The sequence below is a fragment of the Pinus tabuliformis genome, chromosome 3_2, assembly GCF_031772625.1.
Source record: "Pinus tabuliformis cultivar Carrire ecotype Pingquan chromosome 3_2, CPIR1, whole genome shotgun sequence".
In the NCBI taxonomy this organism is placed as follows: Eukaryota; Viridiplantae; Streptophyta; class Pinopsida; order Pinales; family Pinaceae; genus Pinus; species Pinus tabuliformis.
Genome location: NC_142302.1, coordinates 1,085,887,995 through 1,085,913,398, shown reverse-complemented (window position 1 = coordinate 1,085,913,398; position 25,404 = coordinate 1,085,887,995). Strand labels below are relative to the sequence as shown.

Genomic DNA, 25,404 nt, shown 5'->3' with positions numbered 1-25,404 from the left:
GTCTTGGAAAACATAAAATGTATTTGGTCATTTTCTTCATGTCCTAGTCATGGAAAACGAGTATTTAGAATCTAAAAAACGTTGCCCTAAAGTTTTTTCTCCAGTTGAATACATACCCTACGAAATCAATGGTTTAAAGCCCACACAATTATTTTTTCGGGGTTCTTTTGCTATTTTCCTCCGATGTCGTTGCTCTTCGTCAATGTATAATCGTCATGTGGAGCCGGGTCATCTCTGTGGATTAGTGGAGCCGTTTGGCTGCTGGAAGGTTTGGCAACTTGGCAGCATGTGTGAGGTTCACTGGTTCAAGTAAGCCATGGCCCGTAGACCATATGTATAATGCCATAGACGCAATTAAACTTAAGAGTAAGCCCATAAAAAATGTGTTTGATTGTTTGTGCACTGTGTAGCTTATGCTGTCGAATTCCAGGGCCAGTATACAAATATAAATAAGTATGTGCACTGTCTAGTGTCATCTAATCAAATGATTATGTTACGCTAATATAATAATGATTATCATTTCAACCCATGGGCCACTAGGTTTTCATTCGAGCTAGCATGCAGTGCTGAGTGTACCTACTATTTATTTTTAACAGTTTAAATACTGCATTTCCACTTGCAATACGCTTAATACTATATTTCAATATATATATATATATATTAATAAATATATATAAAATGTGTCCTTCATGTCCTGTTTTTGGGTCACTGCATTTCGTATTGAATACTCGTATTTACGTGTCCTTTGTGTCTCGTGTCATTTGGCATAGGTCAATAGTGTAAGGGTAATGATTTCTAGGCCTATTCAAAGGAGAATCTCTAATGACAGGGATTGATTTCTTTAGAAGCAAGATGAACGACTCTTGAAGAAGGGTTGGAAGGGATTCTAGACCTAGGGTTGAGGGGTAATTTTTTGATAAGAAACCCTAGACCAAAGAAATCCTAGAAGAATAGGGTTTCTAAGCAATCCTTGGGAAATTAGTGTCAAGGTTACGGGACCACAAAGAAGCCCTAGTGGACCCAAACAAGGTCAAGGATTTGGAGTGAAACTTCAAACAAAGGGGCTTGACCAAGTGAGGGAGAAGAAAAGGATCAAGGTGATAAAATTTGACTTTAATGTTTAATGCTATGATCCTTGATGAAGCCACTAACCAAAGGCAAACTAGGGAAATGGTATCCAAGCTAGGGCTTGAGATATCTCGTGATTCCATCGACAGAATAACCTCAAATTTGGAGGACCTCTTGAGGACGCACTTCTAGACCAAAATTCATGAACTTTTGATGGCTAAAACATAATTCATTTGATTCCCTAGGGAGCCAAGTAGATTTAGGGCTTAGAAAGAAAAGAAAGGAGGTGAGAATGATTTTCGTTTTGTGATCACTTAGGACTAGACCAATGCCTAGCCTATTGAGAGAAATGGAGTCAATGGAATTCAATGTTTAGAGACCTTTATATTCGATCAAGGAGTTTCCTACCAACTTTGCATGGCCCTAGAGGCAACAACTAGGTCACTAGGAAAATTTACACTTCTTTGATGTTGCAATTGATGACTTATCACAATAGCTATGAGCATACATATGCCCCTAGGATATTTATTCACTATACTTCGCATGAAACATATGAAACCCTCACAAAGACAAGTTTAACAAATTCACATTTCATTAAGGTTGCTTCACGAGCTTCATGAGTGAAAATTTCATACATTACATAAGTGACAAAAACATGAGACATAAACCATGAAATTACACTTACAAGTATAGCGAAAATATTCCAATCATCAATAGGCAAGAAAATCAAAGCTCCAAGATAAAAAACAAGCTCTTCCAAACATCGAAATGCATCAATATCCAAATTTGTCCATCAATAAGGTTAGCGAAATTCTCAAGAAGAGATACAAGTCCAAATCCATGTGATGCTCAAATGAAATGATCATCACATTAATATATATCCTCCCTAAGGAGTTCGATTTGCCTAATTAGGCCTAATAATGCCCCAACTAATAAAATAATGTTCAAAAATAACATGACTTGGTGACAAGCCCACCAAGATAGCTCCATAATACAACAATAAGCCTCTCAAGAGGGCCAAATGATATAGAAAATAGGTCAATGGGCCTTTGAAGAGGCCTAGTGGAATCCAATGTGTGCCAAGATAAATGAATGGACTCCTTTCATAGTGATAAAGGGGGTGGCCCCTTGATATCCAAGCAAATGACTTGTGGTTCCCCAAGTTGTTGTGGGGGCACACTGCACAATAACATCCCCATGGGTCTCCAAATGAATCAAATGAGCCTGTATCCCATCTGTAATGGCTGGAGGAATGATGCAAGCCCTCCCATTGTCTCCCATGGCAAGACACATCGTCATCTAGGCCCTGGATTAGCTGTTAATTGTGTGGTGCAAGAGTGTAGCCTATTGATTTGGGGTAGCATCGGATGTGCTCTAGCCACGAAATTTGGTGGAGAGGTTGGGGCACATGAGATCTCCAATACCCAGAAAGGGTTTGGGCAGATTATAAACAGTCCAGGAGATTAAAATAATTAATATTTTTTAATGGAGTCCCTAAGTCTAAACTTAGGGAAATTAAAATATTAATGTGAATTAATATGAAACTGTGTTAGAATGGTCCAAAAGACATGGATCAAGCCAGATCTAATCTTAGCGGTTGATTAGGGACTTAATCTCGATCGTTGATATGTCAACAAGAAAAGTATAAGAGGAGGCTTGAGGGTCACTTGGAGAATATACCAGAGTGATCAGTGATTCTATTCTCTAGAGCAGGGTTTGCTAAGGGAGATAGGATCAATGATCAGAGTTGCAACTGAGGGGCATTGAGTACAGAGAGACAGAGAGGAAGAGATAGTGCCAGGAGAGTAGCGCAATAGCTGGGGAGCGTGACGCAGTAGCAGCATGAGCTCATGCAGGGCCACACAGAGGCAGCCGGGAGGTACGCAGACCTTCAGAGAGGCTAGCATTGCTGACGCAGAGGGCCAGAAAGCTGATGCAGGGCCTCCTAAGGCTGACGCAGACCCATTCAGGGTGACGCAGAGCTAGCGCTGGGCAGAGAGGGCTAAGCAGTCTAGAAAGGGACATTGGTCTTCATTGGTTTTGCCACATTGGGATTTTCTGGGATCTTCAGTTGTTGATCTGTAATATGTTGAGCATGCACTAGTGTTTATTTTCAGTATTTACATTGTAAATAACTTGTTAAGTAACAGAACAAGTAGGTAGGAATAAATCAGATAAAGTGCATGGAGGGTTTCTAACTGGTAGACTTAGAAACTTCAACATTGTATCAGAGGGTGATTGCAGATCACAGGAGTACTGAGGACATCAGCCGATCGGAGCAGTAGTAGCAGAAAACCGCTGTCCCGAGGTGACAGAAGCTGTTTCTAGCAGAGCAGCAATAAGGGAAGGGTGATGCAGTGCCTACATCATCAAGGTTGAGACAGGAAGAGGCAGCGCAGAGGCTAAGGAAGGCAAATGGAGCCTCACGTAGAGCCACATAGAAGCTAGGAGGGCTGACGTAGTTTTCTGAGGAGGCCGGGTTATTGGTGCTGGGATTGTGCAGAGCCTAGGAGCTCTCACCTTCAGGTTGCTGCGATTTAGAAGGCTGTGGGAACATTGCAGAGTGGAGCTGGTGAGGTACTGTAGTCAGAACAATACTTGACAGGGCAAGGCCAAGAGGAGGGAGTTGCTACTGAGGGTTTCTAGCCGAGAAACCCGGATCAGTGGTGCGGTTGCACAGACGATTAGAGTAGGGGATATCTCGACATCGGCAAAAGGATTTCCAGGAGGGAAATCGAGACTCTGAGGGAGTCAGATCAAGAACTTCTAGGAGGGAAGTAGAAGAGTATCATGGCACTACACAGAGCAAGAGACTAGGACAGACTGGACAGAGCGTCGAACTTCACAGTTTGGAAGGCCAAAATCTTTTTCGTACTTGACAAAAATCGTGTCAAGAACTTCACCTTGAAGGTTATAGCTATCCTAGTTGACCCAAATGATAATGACAAGTACGAGGAGGCAATGGCGAGGGCCAAGAGCATCATCCTTTACGGGGTCAAGGACCATGTAGTACCACACGTTGCCGAGATGGAAACGACATATGGAATGTGGGAGGCCCTCAAGAAATTGTACTAGCATACTTCTGTGCAAAGAAGAATGTTACTAGAGAATCAGTTGAGGTCGTATTAGATGAAGAAGGAAAAGCGATTGACACCTTCCTCGGAGGACTCAATGAGATCCGAGATCAGTTGACTGCTATAGAAGCCACGCCGGATCAAGAATTGATGGTGAGGACAGCCCTGAACGCTGTCTCAAAAGATTGGGAGGTATTTGTCCAGAGTATATTGGGCAGAGGGACACTTCCACCTTGGGATGAGATGTGGGCTGCTCTTCGCCAAAAAGAGATCAGATGACAGTCAAAGACGGGTAACAGTAGCAGCAGCAGCAGCAAGGGGATCAAAGTCAAGCAGGAGGAGGAAGATATTGCCCTAGCATCTAAGGGAAAGCAGGAAAAGCGGAAGAAGAAGGATCTCTCCAAGATCAAGTGCTTCCACTGTGGGGAGCTAGGTCATTATGTGACCTAGTGTCCAAGGAAGAAGAGTAAGGGAGAGTCTTTTGAGACTAAGGCAGTGCCAACAAGGGTAAAGAAGGAAGTGTTGACAGACGATGACTATGCCATGAGTGCACGCACACCACTTGAACGAAAGTGGGGAGACATCGAGCTGTAGTCAGGCGGACTACCGATGATGAGGGGCAGGATCCTCGAGGTACCCAACCTCTTGGATCAGACCTTGCTATGGGAGCCCCGAAGAGGAGTAACAGGACTGGCTGAGTCGGGTAGAGATGGATGTGGATGGAGCAGCAGAGAGAGCTACAGTGTAGGATTCCTGAGACAGCGCGAGGCTAGCAGGTTGCAGCAGTGCGAGAGGCACAGGAGTGTTGCACCAGTGCAAGATGGCACAGAGAGGTATGCAACGGTGCGAGATGTTGGGAGTTGTTGCAACAACATAGAGGTCAGAGAGGGAGCACTTGTCAATGGCAGAGGGAGCTTCAACATCAGGAGGGTCTCTTGCCCAACAGAGAGGTCAGAGTTGGGAGATTAGTTACTTACCTTCTCTGTAACTGAGTTGCAGTGCAGCAATGGGAAGCACGATGCAACATGATGAGAGGAGTTGCAGTGAAGATGCAGTGTTGGGACAAAGGACCAACAACAACACGGATGCAGAGGGAGCTGTCGTACAAAGGTAGCAGTGGCAGTGGTAGAACCATGGGCAGCATACAAGATACAACAGTGCAGAGGATGGTGGCCAGCAGGCCTAGCATCAGCACAGGGACCGATGCCGGATGATCAGAGTAATACTTGGTGAGGAGTATTGCTACAACACAGTGCTCGCTAAGAGGGCATGTTGATTTGGGGTAGCATCAGATGTGCTCTAGCCACGAAATTTGGTGGAGAGGTTGGGGCACATGAGATCTCCAATACCCAGAAAGGGTTTGGGCAGATTCTAAACAATTTAGGAATTAAAATAATTAATATTTTTTAATGGAGTCTTTAATTCTAAACTTAGGGAAATTAAAATATTAATGTAAATTAATATGAAACTGTGTTAGAATGGTCCAAAAGACATGGATTAAGCTAGATCTAATCTTCACTGTTGATTAGGGACTTAATCTCGACCGTTGATATGTCAATGAGAAAAGTATAAGAGGAGGCTTGAGGGTCACTTGGAGAATACACCAGAGTGATCAGTCATTCTATTCTTTAGAGCGGGGTTTGTTAAGAGAGATAGAATCAGTGATCGGAGTTGCAGCTGAGGGGCATTAAGTACAAAGAGACAGAGAGGTAGAAATAGTGCCAGGAGAGCAGCGCAGTAGCCGGGGAGAGGATGCAATAGCAACTAGAGCTCACATAAGGCCACGCAGAGGCAGCTGGGAGTTGCGCAGAGCTTCAGAGAGGCTAGCGTTGCTGACGCAGAGGGCCAAAAAGCTGACACAGGACCTCGTAAGGCTGACGCAAATCCATTCAGGGTGACACAGGGCCAATGCTAGGCAGAGAGGGGTTGACACAGTCTAGAAAGGCAGACGCTAGGGTTTTTGGGGCAAATTGGTGCTGAGGAGTTGTCGAAAGGATTATCCGGGGTTTCAGTCGGGAAATTTATCTCAAACTGAGAGGTATTACTACCAAGGAAATTCTCTGTTGGGTAGGCCAGATTTGGCACCCAGATTGTACTCTGATATTGCTTAATAAGGAAACCCTCAGATAGCTGCATTGGTTTTCCCACATTGAGTTTTTCTGGGGACATTGGTCCAAAAGTAACGGTGTCATTTGGTGTGATTGTTTCTGTTTCCTTCAGTTGTTGATCTGTAATATTTTGAGCATGCACTAGTGCTTATTTTCAGTATTTACATTGTAAATAACTTGTTAAGTAACGAAACAAGTAGGTAGGAATAAATTAGATAAAATGCATGGAGGGTTTCTAACTAGTTGACTTAGAAACTTCAACATGGTATCAGAGGGTGATTGCAGATCACAGGAGGACTGAAGACATTAGCCGAGCGGAGCAATAGCAATAGAGAACAGCTGTCCCAAGGTGACAGAAGCTGTTTCTAGCAGAGCAGCAACAAGGGAAGGGTGACAACCGACTGGGCAAGGTGGTTTCGGTGCATCATCATCGTCAAATAAATGGAACACGAGCAAGCAATGAAAGATGCTGAAGGCTCCCATGAAGTGGCAATCGACTCTCTGCTATGGTGGAGGCCCATGACTCTCAACAGTCAAATTGCAAGTGCTAATATGACCCTCTGGAGGGCTTAGACTCGGTATAGGGAGACCAAACCCCAAGATGAAGAGCCACCTACAATCCTGTATACGATCCATTTCGTCCCCTCACCCCGGTACAACGTATCATTAGTGTAATTGAGCAGAAGAGCTTACAAATCATGGAACCAAGTGGACACTTCATAATGGCATGCCCTTCCATAGTGGGCTTTAGAACATACAAGTGTCTCCAAGTTCAAGAAGAAGGTTAACTAAGGACCCTATTAGGTGGTTTCAACCTCTCTAAGGGGGTAACATATCCATGGTGCATCCATCAAATGGTAGGTGCATGTGAACTAATGATGGAATGGAGGGTAGCATAAGGGGAAGGCTCCAATCGACATATCACAGTACAAGGTAACTAAGATAAGGGAAGCCCACACTTGGGTATATGAGTGTAGGAGGGAGCAATCGTGGTACATAAGTTACCTCGACCATTGTTTTTCCACTCTTCTTCATATGCCTTTTATTGTTTATAGAATTTTCTTTTGTAATTGCTCAGGGTTCTAGTTGATGGGAGCATGATATGTAGGATATAGCGGTGAATACCCGCTTAAGGTGGAGCAGTTCATCACCCACCAAAGGTTGGACAATCATAGGTTCCTAAATGATGGAAGGGGCCAATACGAGGGGCCCTAGGAACTAGGGTGATGGCCATGATGAAAGGGATAGAGCTCATGTTTGGCTTTTGGCCACTTGCTAAATTTGTATGTCCCGACCATCCTTTTCATTTGATGGTACATTTCTTGTTGGGACATCATTCCAGGCCCGACCCAAAGTGTGGACAAGTGGAAGGGGAGGCTAACTTCTTGTGGACCCAATGGACAAATGTGGACTGTGATGGGAAATATGGTGAATGGGTTTATAATGAGCAGAGGGGAGTTGATGTATATGGTGTAAGGAAGTGGGACCATGCAACCAAAATCAGGATTTCCCATGTATTGCCACCCCTAAAGCGAGTAGCCAATAAAGGAGATCCCATGGGACTAGGATACAAGGTTAACCATCAAATTGGACAAAGGAGACGAGTACAAACCAAGCCCACTCTTTTCGTCAAATCCATCCACTAATCCATGCCCAAAAGTGTCCATGATAAGTAAACAAAAATACCCAATTAAACAATGAAAAGCCATACCTTCAAGGTTGGAAGGCCTACCTTCAAACATACGATCATAACAGATGGGTGAGGGAGCATATGGCTGGTTGAAGTGGCAGAGATAACGACACATCGAGCTATCTAGTGGCTGCAAGAGGCTGCTGGCTGCTTGCTGAGGACCATCTAGGAGAAAAAAATTCTCCTATGGATACTACCCACGGGTAGTGGGTAACACGACCTTCAATAGAGATCTTGCACAAAAATTCAATCCTTTCCTTGAGAGAGATATTCATCCTTTGCAAGCCTTGAATTCGTCCTGCTTTCTTGTCATCTTCATTGGCCTCAGGGATATAAAATAGATGATCCAAATTGCCCTTTTGGGGGGAGAACGAATGCACATATACATAGTCATTTTGGGGGCCAAATAGGTGCCTCTTTTGGTTTGAGCCGACTTGACAAGTAGGAGGGCCGACTTGGTCCTCTTGTGGAGTCATAAATTGAAATTTCAAAAAATTTAATTTTTCTTTCGTGAAGGCCATGAAGAACATGCTTTTCAGAGTTTTTCTTTTGACAGACAAATAAGGAATATAATTTCTTTGGAGCATGTAGAACCAATGTTTTCAAAATTGGCCGACTCGGAACCGACTCAACCGAGTTGGTTCGAGCCAAACCCCCCATTTGTGACTCGGCCTAGGAAATAGTCCATCCGGCTGGGTTGTCTAACAACTCGGCCGAGTCTCTATTAACTCGGCCAACTTGGCTGAGTTTGTATTAACTCGGTCGGGTTGGAACAACGACCCGTTAGCCACGAAAAAATGCGTTTTTTTTTAAAAACATTCTTTTGGGGGACTCCTAACTAGTTTTTAGTTTGTCTATTTTGTCTTTGGGATCCATTCCCCTCTCCTAAACCCTATTTAACCCACCCAACCCCTCTCATTTCCTCACAACCATCTCATGCATTTGAGTGAGAATTTCAATGAGAGTTTGTGAGGAGTTGTTGAGTTTGTTTTTGGAGCAGCAGTGAGGAGTCTTGGGCAAGCATTGTAGCTGGAGTGAGGAGCTTCTTGGGCAGCCATTTGGAGCAGCATTTGCCATTGAGGAGTTGGTTTCTTGGAGCAACCTTGAGGAGGCAGTTTGTGCCTGGAGGTATTTTTTTTCACTTGTAAAAATCTGTTTTTGCTTATTAAATTTTATGTGCAAATCTGGAAATTGAAAAGAGTGTTTTTTGCAGTGTTGTTAAAATCGCGATAAAATCGCGATTTTATCGTAAAATCGCGATTTTTTCATTTAGCCGATTCAAATCGCGATTTTTATACATAAAAATCGCCACTTTTTTTTTAGCAATTTTTATCGAAAAAATCGCGATTTTTTATGTTAAAATCGCCGGGCACGGGGGCAGCGCTCTTTTTATATGGAAAATCGATTTTTCTTTTATTTCATTCAGCAGTCCGCGCGGAGGAGGAGGAGAAGAAGTGCGGGAGAGGGTTGCCGTCGGATTTGGGAGCGAATCCAAGCGATTTTAGCAGGAATCCAAGCCAAGATCACCAATTTGTCCATAAACCAGGTATGTAGATTAATTTTTTTTTGTTTTGGTTCTATAAAAACCTTGTTTTTCATTGTTTTTAAAGAATTTTTGGAAATTTTTCATTGATTTGGGATGGGTTGTTTGTTATGACTATGAGAACCAATTTTTTATTTTTATTTTCTCATTTTCTTTAAACATTGTTTATTTTTTTTGATTTTTCATTGTTTTTTGGCATTTGGTTGGGTAACTTGGGTTTAGAAATTGGGATTTTGGAAATAATTAGCTTGTAATTTTGCAAATGCTAAATTGTAATTTGTATTTACTATTATCATTTATGTAATCCTAAATTCCTATTTCCTAATCCTTATTTTTCCATAGGTTTGCAAATTCAAAATTCAAAAACAAACATGCCAAGGAAATTGGATCCTTTCTGGGAATATGGTGACCCTAAAACTCCGAATGATAGACAAAACTTGTATTGCAAGTTGTGTGGAAAGGAAATATTCGGGGGGATATACAGGTTGAAGTTCCACCTTGCACAAATCCCTGGACGTGATGTGGGGCCCTGTCTAAAGACAAATGCTGAAATTATCCAAAAAGCCATGAGAGCATTGGGAGAATTAGAGCACACTAGAGACGCCAAAGAAGAACTCAAAAGGCAACTAAAAAGGTCAGCTGAAGGAAGTGGGCCAAGTGGCACAGGTTCTACTGCAGCGTCAGTCAATCCGGTAGCTGCATCATCATATTTTGTTCCTCGAACCACACCTGGTTCACAACCAACTATTGGTTCAATGCTAAAAAGAACTGAAAAAGAAAAAGCTGACAAGTTGATGACAAAATTTCTCCTCTGGAGTGATATTCCTTTCAGCATTATAAGGAATAATCCATTTTTCCAACCTACTGTTGATGCTATTGCCAGTGTTGGCCCGGGGTACAAACTCCCTTCTCTTCATGATTTCAGAGGCCGGCTTCTTCAAGATGAAAAGCGTGACTGCACCCAAAGATTGGAGGATTTTAGGGCATCATGGGCACAAACAGGATGCACTGTTATGTCAGATGGTTGGACTGACCAAAAGGGGAGAACCCTTATAAACTTCTTGGTTAGTTGTCCCTTGGGGACTATGTTTATCAAATCTGTTGATGCAACTCATCAAATCAAAGATGCAAAAACTTTATGTGATTTGCTGGATGTGTTTATTTTGGAGGTGGGTGCAGAAAATGTTGTCCAAGTCATAACGGACAATGCTGCAAATTATGTTGCTGCTGGTAGAATGCTTATGGACAGGCATCCTGCTTTATTTTGGACACCTTGTGCTGCCCATTGTATTGATTTGATGTTAGAGGACATTGGGAAAATTCCCTTTGTCAAAGAGGTTGTTGACTCATCAAAAAGCATCACAAAATTTATTTACAATCACACATCTGTGCTTAGCTTGATGAGAAAATGCACCAACAACAAAGAGTTGGTGCGCCCCGCCATTACACGGTTTGCGACGAGTTTCATATCTCTTCAATCCCTCTTGAATTCTATGTGGGATTTGAAGAGAATGTTTCTTTCAGAGGAGTGGCGTGCTTCGTCAATGACCCGCAAACCAGAAGGAGAGGCCGTCTGCAGACTAGTTTCATACCAGGAAGACTTCTGGGCGGGAGTGCAGGAGGTGTGCGCTGTTACAGAACCTTTGGTAAAGGTTCTTCGGTTGGTTGATGCTGAGAAGCCCGCAATGGGCTATTTGTATGAAGCCATGGACAGGGCCAAAGAAGCCATTCGGTCCTACTATGATGACAAGGGAGATGATGGGTTCCAGAGACAACTCCTTCTATGGAACGTCATTGATGAGCGATGGAACAACACACTCCATCGTCCCATTCATGCTGCTGGCCTTTTCCTGAACCCTGCATTTTCTTATGCATGTGGGTTTAATTTTGATGTTGAGGTCGTGGAAGGATTATTAACCTGTGTCCAGAAGATGGTGAGAACTCCAGAAGAAAAATTGGAGGTCTCTAGACAAATTGAGCAATATAAGTTGTCAGCTGGCACATTTGGCTTTGAGATGGCTGTCATTGATAGGACGGTTAAAATGCCAGGTATTTTTTAGTTTGTAGTATGTACTTTGTAACTTTGTTTCAAATTTCATTGTTTCTTCAAATTCCATTTTTTTCTTATGTTTATTTAAATTTTATTTGTAATTTTGTTTGTAGACGCATGGTGGAAGATGTATGGTGGCAGAGTACCCCTTTTGCAAAATCTTGCCGTACGCATCCTCAGCCAAACATGCAGCTCCTCGGGATGTGAGCGCAATTGGAGTGTATTTGAAAAAATACACAACAAGAAGCGCAATAGGTTAACACTTAAACATTTAAAATATTGCAAATTTCCAAATAAATTTTTGAATTCATTAAAGTTTTAAACAATATTTTTTTTATAATATTAATTATTAATTATTAATTTATTATTTCATGAACTTTGTACAGGTTGGAGTCCCATAGACTTAATGACATGGTCTATGTCTACTACAATCTTCGATTGTGGGTGAAACAACTAGAGAAGACACCTGATACAGAAGCCATCTCATTGGATGGGATTGACACCACTGTTGAATGGAGGGTTGAGACCGAGAGACCTCTCATGGATCCCACTGAGGATTGGTTAGTGCAGGATGAGGGGGAGGAGGAGGAGGAGGAGGAGGAGGAGGAGCAGGAGCAGGAGCAGGAGCAGGAGGAGGAGGAGTTGGAGGAGCAGGAGGAGGAGGTGACACCGCCTACCCGGGCTACCACTACCAGAGGACGTGGTCTCCGTCCACCTCGGCCTCCTGTAGCTGCTACTACTAGTTCTTCAGCTTCTAGAGCACGTCAGACTCCACTGCCATTTCCACCACCACAGGCACCAGCTTCTACATCTAGAGGGAAAGAGAAAGTTGTGCCATTTTCTCGCAAGAGGGGCAGAGGAAATCAATAGGATTAGACTTTCATTTTATTGTATATGACATTATGACATGATGAGATACATTATCATATTTTTTGTTGATATTTTGAGGCTGAGTTGGACTTGGGACTCAGGACTTACTATTCAGGACATGATTCAATGTTATGTGTGATTTTAGCGCTAGAAATGATATTAAACATCTTATATATTAGTTTTTTTATCATATTTATGTGTCAATGTATTTATTTTATGTTGTAGATGGTTTAGATATTAAAAAAATTGAAAAAAAATGAAAAAAAAAGAATATTTTTGTGCCAAACGATTTTTTCCCGCTTTTTTCCGATTTTTTCCCGATTTTAACGATTTTTTCCGCTTTTTTCCCGGCGCCGATTAAATCCCGATCGCGATGTGTGCAACACTGGTTTTTTGTGAAAGAAATGAACATTGAATCAATGCTTTTTTTGTTTTGTTTTCATTTTCAGATTTTTTGCTTTCATTTCCAAGTCAAAAAATGGCACCTAGAGTGAAAGATGTTGCTTGGGCATATGTCAAAATGGTTGATAGTCAAATGCATTGCAAACTTTGCCATAGGAAAATTAAGGAAGGTACTGAGGCCATTAATAGGCTGAAACAACACTTGGCGGGGATTAGAGGCCAAATTAGTCCATGTACCTCACCAGAAATTGGGGAGATTAGGAAGCATTTGTTAGCCAACTTTGAGAAGTTTAAAGAAGATAAAGCTAGGCAAAAAGAGTTAGAGGCTGAAATCGGGAGGAAGAGGAATGTACAAAAATTGTTGGCTACCAACCCCCATTTTGATTTTGAGGGTTCTTACTCTATCCCTTGTACTGATGCATCCAACCCCTTCCGATATGTTCCTCCTTTTGAATCTATTCAAGAAAAGGGAAAGTGTAAAATGAAAAAGGGTGATATGAATATCAAAAGTTATTTCACTCCCTCCTCTCCATCAGATGCACATGGTCCTCAAGCTATTAGAAGTCATATGCAGCCCACTTTAGATGACCATTGGAAGAAAGAATTGAGAGATACTGCTTTTGATTACATAGCTAGATGGTGGTATGATGCTGATATCCCCTTCAATGCTTTCTGTTCACCATATTATGAGCCCATGTTTGATGCCATACATGCTGTTGGAAAAGGCTTCAAAGGCCCTATTATGCATGAGCTAAGGGGGTATCGTTTGCAGAAATAAATTTCCTCCATTAATGAGTATTTGAAAGATTTCAAGGACTCATGGGCAAGAATAGGATGTACCATCATGTCAGATGGATAGATTGATCAAAGAAACTGTACCATCATAAACTTTCTTATCTTCTGCCCACAGGGAACCATGTCTCTAAAATCAGTTGATGCATCTGATAAGGTAAAAGATGGACAATTGTTGTTTCAGCTATTGGATGAGGTTGTTGAGGAGGTGGGGGTGGCTAATGTTGTTCAAGTCATCACAGATAATGCCTCTAACTATGTTGTTGCTGGTAAACTGTTAGAGGAAAAACACAGAACCATCTTTTGGACCCCATGCGCTGCACATTGCATAGACCTCATGCTTAAGGATATTGACAAATTAGATTGGGTCAAAAACACTGTAGATCATGCCAAAAGCATAACAAAATTTATCTACAATCATTCATGGATTTTGAGCTTGATGAGGAAACACACAGTGGGTAGGGATATTATTAGGCCTGCCATCACTAGATTTGCTACTCGTCTTTTAACATTGCAATCTATGCTTTCACAACATAGAAACTTGCAAAATATTTTTTCCAGTGAAGAATGGAATCAAAGCCAGTGGTCTCACAAACTGGAAGGCAAAGAATTGAAAAAGAAAGTTAATGAAGAAATATTTTGGAGAAAGGCAGCAAAGATTGTGAAGCTTCTTGAGCCACTAGTTAATGTGTTGCAGTTGGTGGATGGGGAAAGATTGGCTATGGGCTTCATTTATGAGGCTATGGATCAAGCAAGGGAGTAAATAAAGAGGGCATACAAGGATAAAGTGGCTAAGTATGGGCCCATTTGGGCAATCATTGATGAAAGATGGAACAATCAACTCCATCGCCCTATACATGTAGATGGCTATTTTTTGAACCCCCGGTATCATTATAAAACTAAGGCGATAAGAGCTTTGAGGGGGGACGTTAGAGATGGATTGATTGACTGCATTGATCGCATGATCCAATTGGAGTGTGATCAGCTGGAGATACATCGACAGGTCACAACCTGTAGCACTGCCTCAGGGACCTTTGGGAAGAACCTAGCAAAGATTGCAACTGTAGCAGATGAGCTAGGTAAACAAAAATTTCATTTTTCAAATTCTTAATACTTATTTTGTTAAATCGTTTATAATTTGAAAGTTGGATATAATTTGTAATTTTGTTGAGTTAACTCATTACACTCCTATGTTTTTTGAAGCACAATGGTGGGAGGCTTTTGGTAGCCATTGTCTTGAATTGCAGAAGTTTGCAATTCGTATTGAGTCAAACTTGCAGTGCTACTGGGTGTGAGCGCAATTGGTTTGTATTTGAGAGGATTCACACAAAGAAGAGAAACCGTTTGGATAAAAATAGTGAAATGATCTAGTATATGTCCAATACAATCTCCGGCTCAGGCGCAACCAATTGCTAAACAAAAGACCTGATTCAGATCCCATTGTGTTGGAAGACATTGATCCAACATCAGATTGGGTAGTGGAGAGTCATCTAGCAGAGTTTGGTTCTGATGAGGATATGGATTATGAATTATAGACGATAGCATCACTTGAACATAATGTTCGGTTGAATGCAGATCCTAATCCACTTGTACTAGCCTCAGCCTCAGAGCCAGCAAGTCCTCCAGTTGCAGGGGCTTCCTTTGCTCAACCACGACAGAAGCGCATATCTCGTCTATCTCAGCTTGCAGTTGCTGCACAGCCTGCTAGTGCTACCACTTCTATAGTTGCAGTTGGTGATGATGATGAGGAGGAGCCATGGGCCCCCCTGTCTGACTCTGATCTAGAGATTGATCCACATGATCTTGATTCCTCTAGCAGTAGCTAGTAGTACTGGTCACAATTTACTTTTGTTGTAGAGGCCATTTCTATTTCTAACCTCCTTGGTTATGTGTTTTTGTTTTGATCTTTATATCATGATCATGTATGTATTGGACAATGCACTGGGTGCCATTTTGATATAATGGATATATTTATGAGCCTATTTTGATCATATGTTGTCTTCTATCTATATTCTAATGCTGTGTGTTTGGAAACATGAATGAAAATCTTTAAAATTAAGTTTTTTTATAAAAAAAAGTATTTAATGTTCTTTTTGCAATGACCGAGTCATTGAAATCGAGTCGGCCGAGTCGACACTGAGTTGGAGGCCGAGTCGGATTCGACCCTCGGCCAAGTCGGAGTTTTAAAACATTGTGTAGAACATGCTTTACAAGTACATCAATAAAATATTAATTTTGAAGACCGACCATAGCTACAAAATTCAACCCTCCCTCTTAGCTAGGGAGGTATTCATAATGACTATCAAGATAATCTCAAGTTGACAAATTCTCTAAGGAAACATCAAGATTAAAATAAGCATCATTATCAATATCATAACCACCAACATCAATATAATCACGGTTCACCATTAAACAACCATAGACAGTCTAGGTGAAACCCTGTGTTAATTTTTCGCAATGTTCTATGCTGTAACAATCAGTTAAACAATTTCTTCTTCCAATAGCATTCACTTTTCCAATTTATATTCAATCGCTCAATAACAATAAGCAATTGTAGATAGAACAGTAAACAATATGCACAATAGAAAACATCCAAGATCTATGAGACAGAGATTTAGGTCAAAGACCAGGGGAAAAACCCCGACAAGGGGGAAAACCCAACCAGATTCTTCTTCTATTAGTCAATCAATGTTCAGCAAGAGATACATAGTACATCCAACATGAGTCAAAGTCAAGCTTTGACTAATCCAATTCAACGAATCCAAAGTCCATTCAAAGATGAGAGATAAAGTCAAATCTGGTCAAATTACCAGTCTGCAATTTTCGGCCCTGTAAAAGTACAGTCAACAGCAGTCAATGGCCTGCCCTAACCAGTCAAGTCAATGGTCAAACTTGCTCAAAAAATTTCGGTCATCCCAGCAATGAATGCAGCCTTCCTTCTTCAGTCAAACCCAGTCAAAACTGTCCATAAAGTCTGCCAACAAATTGGTCAACCTTCAAGATCAACCTGTGGTCAAATGCTAGCTCAGATCTGTGGTCAAACTAGTCAAAGTATGCCCAGAAGTTTGTTCAAAGTCTCCCTGAATTCAGCCTCCCAAAACAGATCAGAAATTCGGTTAAACCAAGTCAAATCAGTCCAAGTGAACGCTGATCAAAGAATTCCCAAAACAGAAAGTCAACGCTGGTCAACAGAATTCTTCTCTCTTGTTCGCACGTATGAACTCGTCCCCACAATTTTCAGAAGTGTACTAACCATTTGATGAATGTGTGATGTGATGATGATGATGATGTGAACTTGTATTTATATGGGTTGGCGGAGGGTCAATTTCTCTCTCTAGGACGACTTGACTTTTTCATGTTGACTTGCATCAGCATAATAATAATAATATTTTCCATGTGCAAATTTATTTTTTCTCAAGTATAAGAGGGGTCTCTTTAGGCGTTGCTGGGCTTCTCCAATGGGGAAATTGCTCCCTCAGCGGCCAATTTTCAACACTCTAGAGGCCTCATCAATTATAAACAAGCTTGCTCTAGAAAGAGATCCAAGCATGATGCTGGGGGTCTCTTTAGGCATTGCTGGGCTTCTCCAATGGGGAAATTGCTCCCTCAACTGCCAATTTTCAACACCCTAGAGGCCTCATCAATTATAAAGTAGCTTACTGTAGAAGGAGATCCAAGCATGATGCTGGGGGGCTCCTGCTCATCTGAGTGGCCTCCAGGACTATTCTACAACCAAGGTCAAACTGACACAGGGAGAATATCATCTGTCGGACCATTCTTCACACCAAGATCAAAGTGACACGGGGAGAATGTCTTCTACGGGATCATTCTCCAACCAAGGTGAAAGTGACACATGAGGAATGTTAGTCCGTTGGACCATTCTTCAACCATGGTCATAAAGACATAGGAAGAATGTCAATCCATGATGCTATCTAATTGATCAAACCATTCTCCAACCAAGGTCATAATGACATAGAGATTATCAGACCATTCTCTAACCAAGGTCGTGAAGACACAGGGAGAATGTCCATTCACAATGGTGTCTCATAGGCTCTCCCTCTCAATAAGAAAGGTATTCTCCACGAACCCAAGTTTGTCCCAGAAGTACACAAACTTCCCTCTAGAAAGAGGCTTTGTAAGAATATCAACAATCTACTCATCAGTGGAGATGTACTAGAGCTTCACAGCTCCATTGATCAACATGTCATGAATGACGTGGTATTTGATCCTAATGAGTTTTGAGTCTTGACCCATCATCATGGTCATCACCAGCAATTGATCAAGATAATTGTGCATGTGACCTTTACTTCTCAACTTGCCAATCCAGATGCAATATACTTGGCCTTTGCCCGACTGAGTGAGACATATGATTGCTTCTTGTTCATCCAAGAAATTATAACGGAGCCCAAACTGAAGCAACATCTTGATGAATTCTTTGTGTCTTCAGCACTCTGCCCAAACTAAAACTGCAGCTGTAATTGAGGTCATTATTGATTTTAAAATGACCAACTGTATCATGTTGATACTCCAATACATGTTGAGCAACATTATCTTGGCTCAACCATGAATAAATCGGCTCCCTTCATCACGACTGCTTTCCAGTCACCTTGACTGAGGAAACCAGTCTGCTCCCTCTGTCACTGATGTCATTGAAATGCATTAGCTATCAAAATCTTTCATTTCGAATTCAGAGGTCTCTCTGAAACATGAGCTCCTCTGCTTTGATAGTAGAGAAATCATATAGCTCACAAGCTTGAGATAGCTCGTGTACACCTCTTATGTCATCAAGAAAGACGTTCTCTACATCCTTCTGATGTAATTTGCAACAGATTAGTATAATGATTCATATATTGAAATTATAAAGCAATAAGTTTATATTAGTATAATAATGAATAATCTTTGTTGGGCTCCAGTTCGTTTAACACTCGTTCAACTATGAGCAGGAATGGATAGAGATCTCACTTCTCCTTCATCCTCATTTCACTATCTCATGATGAGGGAGTGGACTACCTTTATGGCAACAAGGATAAAACATAGCAGGGAGTGTTAGAAAGCATGCTCAAGTAGGATGGCCAGCCTGGATGGTCCGACAAGAAAAGCTTATATAACATAATGTAGATGTGATTACTATTATATAAAATAATATAATATAATATAATATGTAATTATTATTATGTCACATAGACAATGATTTAGCTTTCTCTTACTGAAACTCCATGTGGCGGCTAAGTGAATCTGTGTGCCTCAGATGTATGTTCTTCGTTCATCAGAAGGAGGCCGACATGTTGTGAACATTCAATGGACTCCACAAAAAAGTGGTTTCTCCTCCATATTTTGTTTGGGCTCCACAAAACAATAACAATTGTAGCGATCGATGATTTGTTATTGTTGTCCCAATGGGCTGCATGATCTCTATAATGATAGTCATTAATATGTTGGATGGTTCTTGAAGGGCACATTTGACAACTAGATAGAGGCCTAAGGTTGAAGCTAACGGTAAAAACTGAACCCCTACACAGGATGGATCACGAAGGGCACATTTGATTGTTGTACGGAGGCCTGAGGTTGAAGCAAATAGAGAAAACCAAGCCTCAACTTTTTTTTTGAGGTTTGCAGAACTTTGAACCTTAAGGTTCAAGTTTAGCGTACCTTGTGACATCGTGTGTCTGGTGTGTGGGGGGGGGGGGGTCAGGATAGGGAAGCTATGTTCCCAAAGTTGAAAGGCTAGAACCCAATGGGTGTGTGGGTGTGGGGGGGGGGGTCAGGATAGGGAAGCTTTGTTCCCAAAGTTAAAAGGCTAGAACCCAATGGGTGTGTGGGTGTGGGGGGGGGGGTCGGGGGGTAGTGCCTATGTTAGGGTTTGTTCTCTTTTTATATAAATAGCTATTTTTTCCCCTCATCTATAGTGTATGTTAGGGTTTGTTCTCATTTTATATAAATAGCTATGTTGCAGGAAACGTTGCCCCCAGGTCTGTTTCAGCCAGAAAACAAAACAGAAACACGTACCGTATGATGGAGTTTCCACTTCATATTGTGATTTTTTGTTTTTGTTTTTTCGATTCTAATTTTTGATTGGGCAAATAAAATATCTTGTGGATTCTTCTAGATGCTTCTCTCAAGTTATAAAAGGACTCTCGCCTCATTCCCTGATCACACAATTGAGCAAGTCGTTTCTCTCAGAGAAGGATGATTTTAGCAAAGTAGAAAAGAGGAAGTGAGCAGTGGTCTTTTGTCTTTATAGTTCTTGCAGCTCATAGTCTTTATTGTACTTGCAGCCTCATATATATAATCAACGCTGATTTTGAGATTTGGATATATAACAAAGGTTGATTTTGGATATTCTGATATTGCTATTTTCATTATGTGATCATTCACGAGTAAATGTGATGTAAATTTAATCATAATGTTTAAACTTTAAATGTAATAAATTATGATGTATCATGATTGCACATAATATTTCTTAAATGTCCTAAATTCTAATGTGTGTGTATATATATATCGTGTTTCCCTGTTTCCAAAATTTGGGGAGGGGGGGTCACGTTTCGTAGCGGTGCCTGTTTCAGAAACTTGTACCCGTTTCCCTGTTTCATGCAACTTAGATAAATAGGGATTGTCCTCCTCATCTGTAACTTTTTACTTGAGATTCCTAATCAAGAAAGCTTCTTGGAGAGGTATCCACCCATCAACTATGAATTTGCAGGGGCAATCCCCCCTTGGTAGTGCAGGCACCCCAAAATTTTGTGTGGCTGAAGAAGTTTCCACTAACCATAGTGTGTATATAGACTGTTATGTTCAGCGACAATGGTGTTGATGTTTGTAGCTCAGACAGGTACTTTTGCACAGGTCTAAGTGTCTAGGGGTGTGGCAGTCATCTAATAATTTAATTACCCTTTAACCTTAGCAATTACTTCAATTTTTAAAGTAATTTATTTTATGATAAAAATGAATTTTAATATAATGAAATGCAAAAGTTATTTCCATCAGAGAATTATATGAATCTCAGTTCTCAAATGATGTTGAGATCTCAGTGGTTGGGTGGAGAAGGATTTTCATCCTAGTGTTGGAGGAAAAGTTCAAGAGAATTTCTGTTGCATGGAATCAGCCCCAGAGCCTCTATACAGCAAAAATAGCAGGGGCAAGTCATGTATGAGTGCAGGAGGGTTCAGTTCAGCTCATGCAGCTCCACATCTGGCATGATTCACATGTTTGTGTGCATACAGCAGTCAGTAAGTGCATAGGTGTTGCACAGGGGAGGTGGTACAGCCACACGTGTGAGCCCATACATATGTAGCAGCATATTTGCAGAGCAGATAGGGTCATTCCAGTAATTTTAGAGGGCCATACAGACCAAATAGGTGCTCAGAAACTTTCCTGAATTTTATAAATATTGCTGTGGCTTGTATTTTTCTTTGTTGGGCCAATTTTCCCAGTCTCGGAGCCATTGTATCCTTTGAGATTAATTAATCAAAAGTAGATTTTGAAGGGCAGTAAATTTTCTGTGTATTTGTGGAGTTGGCCGAAGACTCTAATATGCTTCTGCTGAAATACTTTTTATTTACCAGTTAAAATCCCGGTGGTACATTTTATTCAGTAAGCTCAAAATTAAACTAAAAAATCAGCAAGAACATTGAGGAAATAATTTGTCTTTTTACTGGGGTTAGAAAATTAACAAATGGTCCAGGGCATGCTACAAATCATCTGTTCTAAAGGCACACCAACAGTAAAATCTTGTTAGTTCACATCTGTGAGCCCTGAAGATAGGGCAGATCTGGTGCCCTACCCATTGGTTGGTTGATTATTCACATTTATTTTATACTGGTTACATTTTGTTGAAATGTTGCCACATATTGGAAACTCTGGTATTGATGTCATGCATTTGACTCTGTCGAAAGGATGAGAAATAGAAATGGGAAAACTACAGTCTTGATGTCACGATGCATTTGATTTTTGACTATGTTAGAAGCATCTAGATTAGAATTTTATGTATATGTGTTTTCTTAATCACCATTGTCGTCATTGTTTTAGAGATTTGAATGTTGAGGAATCAAGCTGATTATGATTTTTTTGTACCTCAGAAAGGAATGTTGGAGAGTGCAGTAACTTATGCTCGCTCTGAGTTAACGAGATTTTTTGGAGTAAAGAATCTTGAGGATCTACTTCAGGTGGTTATTGATTTGCATAAGCATTATGACCATTTACCCTTATCAATAATTTCTTGTTTTAAAGGACATACCATGCTGTTCTTTCAGTGTTTGATTTTTCTCTGTTTATATGGATATCCACGAGTTAGAATGGAAGAAATTGTTGGGCACAGGAGTAGGTCCTTGGATATATATTGTGTTACAGTTATACTAGCATTTATTACCGGCTGGAGTAGCAGTCAACTATCATGGTTATCATATTGATAATCATACAGAAATTCAATTATGCCTGTATTTGAAGTGTTTTCTGCTGACATATTATTCTGGTCTATGGGCATAGGATTGTCTTGCATTGCTTGCATATGAGGAACCAGCGAAGTCTTCTGTAGGATACCTACTCAGCCTGGCTCAAAGAGAACTAGTTGCAGATGCAGTAAATGCTATGGTCTTATCAACTAATCCTGCAGTGCAAAATCCACAAAGTTGTCTGCAATCATCTCTTGAAAGATTACTGAGGCAGCTAACAGCCTGTTGTTTAGAGAGACGGCTTCTTAATGGGGGACAAGGTGAAATATTTTGTTTGCACAAGATGTTACATGGTGGCAAGGAAGGATCATGGTGAACTGTAATTGTACTTATTTTGAATTTCAAGCGCCCTTAGTTCATGTGTATTAATAATTTTGGAAGCGTTATTGCACATTATTTTGTTAATGGTGGATGTTCATTGTTTTCTATATAATTAGTAGTTTCACGATTCATCTGTGGCCGTATTCCTTGAATGTTACTGATGGTCTGAAATTTGGTTCCCACGTATTTACACTGTTATTTAATGGAAATGTTCGCGAAATACATGAAGTTTGATCGTGCAAAAACAATTTGCATACAAGTTTAAAACTGCCAAGAGTTTGCTTTTCAGTATCACTTTTCTTTTTTATTATCTTCCATAAGTTACAGATTTTTCTTTGAGATACTCAGGCACTGTTGTGCTGTTCCCTTCCAATGAGTGAGCAGAACTGAATTTTCTAATAGATCCAATGGACTTGAACTTTGAAGTGATGAACAGAGGTTAGGGAAAGAAAAGTTTTTTGCGACAGCTGGGATTTCTGTTATCTTTTTGCAGACAAGGAATGTCTTGAACATATAGGACCTGTTTTAATTTTTAGAACCCTCTTATTTTTTAAAAGCTGAACATGTTTTCTATTATAAGAATTTCATTAATCAATTCCCCCTAAGCTTTCTATTTTGACGAGGGAGAACTTAATATCTAAACAATCCAAAGTATTTTCCAAGTAGTGCGTAGAAAACCTTAAAGCCTTGTATTGGATGTATTCTTTGTTGTTTTCTGGCTACTGCAGTTAGCAGATATATCAATATTATTTTTCTTGCCAAACTATAACATTTTTTGAGCTACTATTCGACGTGCAATCTTGGTTATGCTTTGTTTAACAATGCTAATGCCCATGGAAATCGTTTGTTTTGTGTCCATGGTTTTTAGGTATGCAGACCCTTTGGCACATTTTTATGTCTACGACTTGATCAATTGTGTTATCTCGCTAATGAGTAGTGTTGCTTTAGACTTGTAGTCTGTCATAATTATCATATTTTTTACTACAGTTTTGGTAACCTTTGGACGTTATGAATGTTTGATATTATTCTATGTATTCTTTCGAATTAATTTTTTTTATTAACAGTAAAATAAATATTTTGCAACTAGACCAGGATTTTTCACATGAATCTTTTCTTCTGATACTCCAGATCTTTAGAAAAATAAGAGATCTACAGTTTTTATATTTTAAAATTTGGTAGATTTGAAACATTTACTTTTATTTTAAAAAGAAAAAAAATGAGATAACTGTCTACTTTTTTGAGTTATCATTATTATTTCTGTTTGGGTTTGTTTTTTCTTTGTAATTTCAATTTTTGAGCTGAGAGGCTCATTTTACAGCCCAGTAAGTATGTCCTGTGTCTAACTTGGAGTTCATACTTGTCCCTTTTAATATATATATATAAAATAAAAAACAAAAACAAATATACTTGTTTGGTTTGTTTAATTAAAAGTATTATAAAACATCATTCATTTCACTCTTAGCAAGGATAAATGATAAAAATATTTCATTCTCTATTATAAGACATATTTGGGCACTGCAACCCCAATCACATATCTCCATAAACCAAGGGTTTCTAAGTCCCTAAAAGTGTTGTTTCATACCTTAAAGGAGCAAGGTCAGCTGATTACATCATCTTCCAGAAGTTCTCCATGAAAAACTACTCAGAACTGGTCAAAACTGGACCATACAGGCTGCTCAGTGCTAAGGGTGCGATGCATCTCCCCTGACACATGCAAAAAATGTGATGCATACTGAAAAACCCTTCTGTAGGGTGGCAGAATTTTGTAGAAACTACCTATTTGACACTTGCCTCTCTGAATTCGCTCAGGGATGAGTAAGAGATCATGAAATCTCCAAGTGGAACCAAAAACTATCAGAGAGAGGGCACTAATCAAAAGCCCAGAAGCTGACTCACCCACCTGCAAATATCTATATATGGATCCCTCATCCTAGAGATCTAGAGGCTGGAATTTTGTATTTTGTAAGGAAGTGCTATTGGATTCTCTGCGCAACATTGTATTGTTGGGTGATCTAAGCTTTTCATGAGGTGAAGAGCGCTTTCATGCTAAGAGGATGGCGTTGGGTCAGACGAATGGGTTGTATTCCTTTTTTCTACTACTTCTATCAATAAAACTATTTGAGTTTTCCTCCATATTCTTGTATATCTCTGAATCTTGTATTGATATATGCATTTGTATGGTTAATATACATCTGATCTTATATTGTTTATGGTTATAGATATCTATGCTTTGATGGTATTGTGCTGCTTTGACTCTACAGGTGTTCTTTGAAGCGGGACAAGTAAGGAAAGAGTAGCGAAACACTATCAAAGGAGAGAGGAAACAAACAAGGAGCAAAGCAAAAAACTGAGGTTGGTACTCTCTTCTTTTCTCTCATAAAGGAAAACACAAGTAACTTTAATTTGTTTGTTTCTAAGATAGCTACCCGTCTTAGTGGGACTAGCAGCTCTGAATGGACACTAATTTTCTCGATAACACTCTCTCAACCATAAATACTAGCAATTGCACTAGATGTTGCAAAGGAAACTGTGTAAGTCATAAAATTCTAGAAGAATGGTGACATATATGCACCATCTCTAGGATGACCATATGAATGGTTTTGACAACTTATTTGAATGTAGCAGCGAATGATTAAGAAAATTTTGAACATATATAATAATATATAATATGGGTAGTGTGCGTTTTGGCTGATTCAAAGAACAAACTTCATTTTTTCAAATAAAATTTATTTAAATAAAAAATGCAAGATATAATTAAAAACAAAATGAATATACTTGTTTGGTTTGTTTAATTAAAAGTTTTATAAAACATCAATCATCTCACTCTCAATGGCCATACTAAGGAGAAATAAAAATGTCACTCCCTCTTAACCTTAAATAAAATATATAACAAAAAAATAAAATGAATATACGTGTATGGTTTGTTTAATTAAAAGCATAATAAAACATCAATAATCTCACTGTCAATGTCCATACTAAGGAGAAAAAGTAAACATCTTTCACTCTTAATCATAAATAACATATATCAATGTCCATATA

At 40.0% G+C, this 25,404-nt stretch overlaps 1 protein-coding gene across 1 annotated transcript in view; it reads left to right on the top strand.

Moving 5' to 3' along the window:
- Positions 1-22,496, top strand: part of RANBPM (SPla/RYanodine receptor (SPRY) domain-containing protein) — a 264,798-nt gene extending 242,302 nt beyond the window's left edge. Inside the window, exons 10-11 of the mRNA XM_089417491.1 lie at positions 21,673-21,759; positions 22,079-22,496. Coding sequence (XP_089273617.1) covers positions 21,673-21,759; positions 22,079-22,360 — 369 coding nt within the window. The 3' untranslated portion in view covers positions 22,361-22,496. The remainder of the gene's footprint in view (positions 1-21,672; positions 21,760-22,078) is intronic.
- The last annotated feature ends 2,908 nt before the right edge of the window (positions 22,497-25,404 follow it).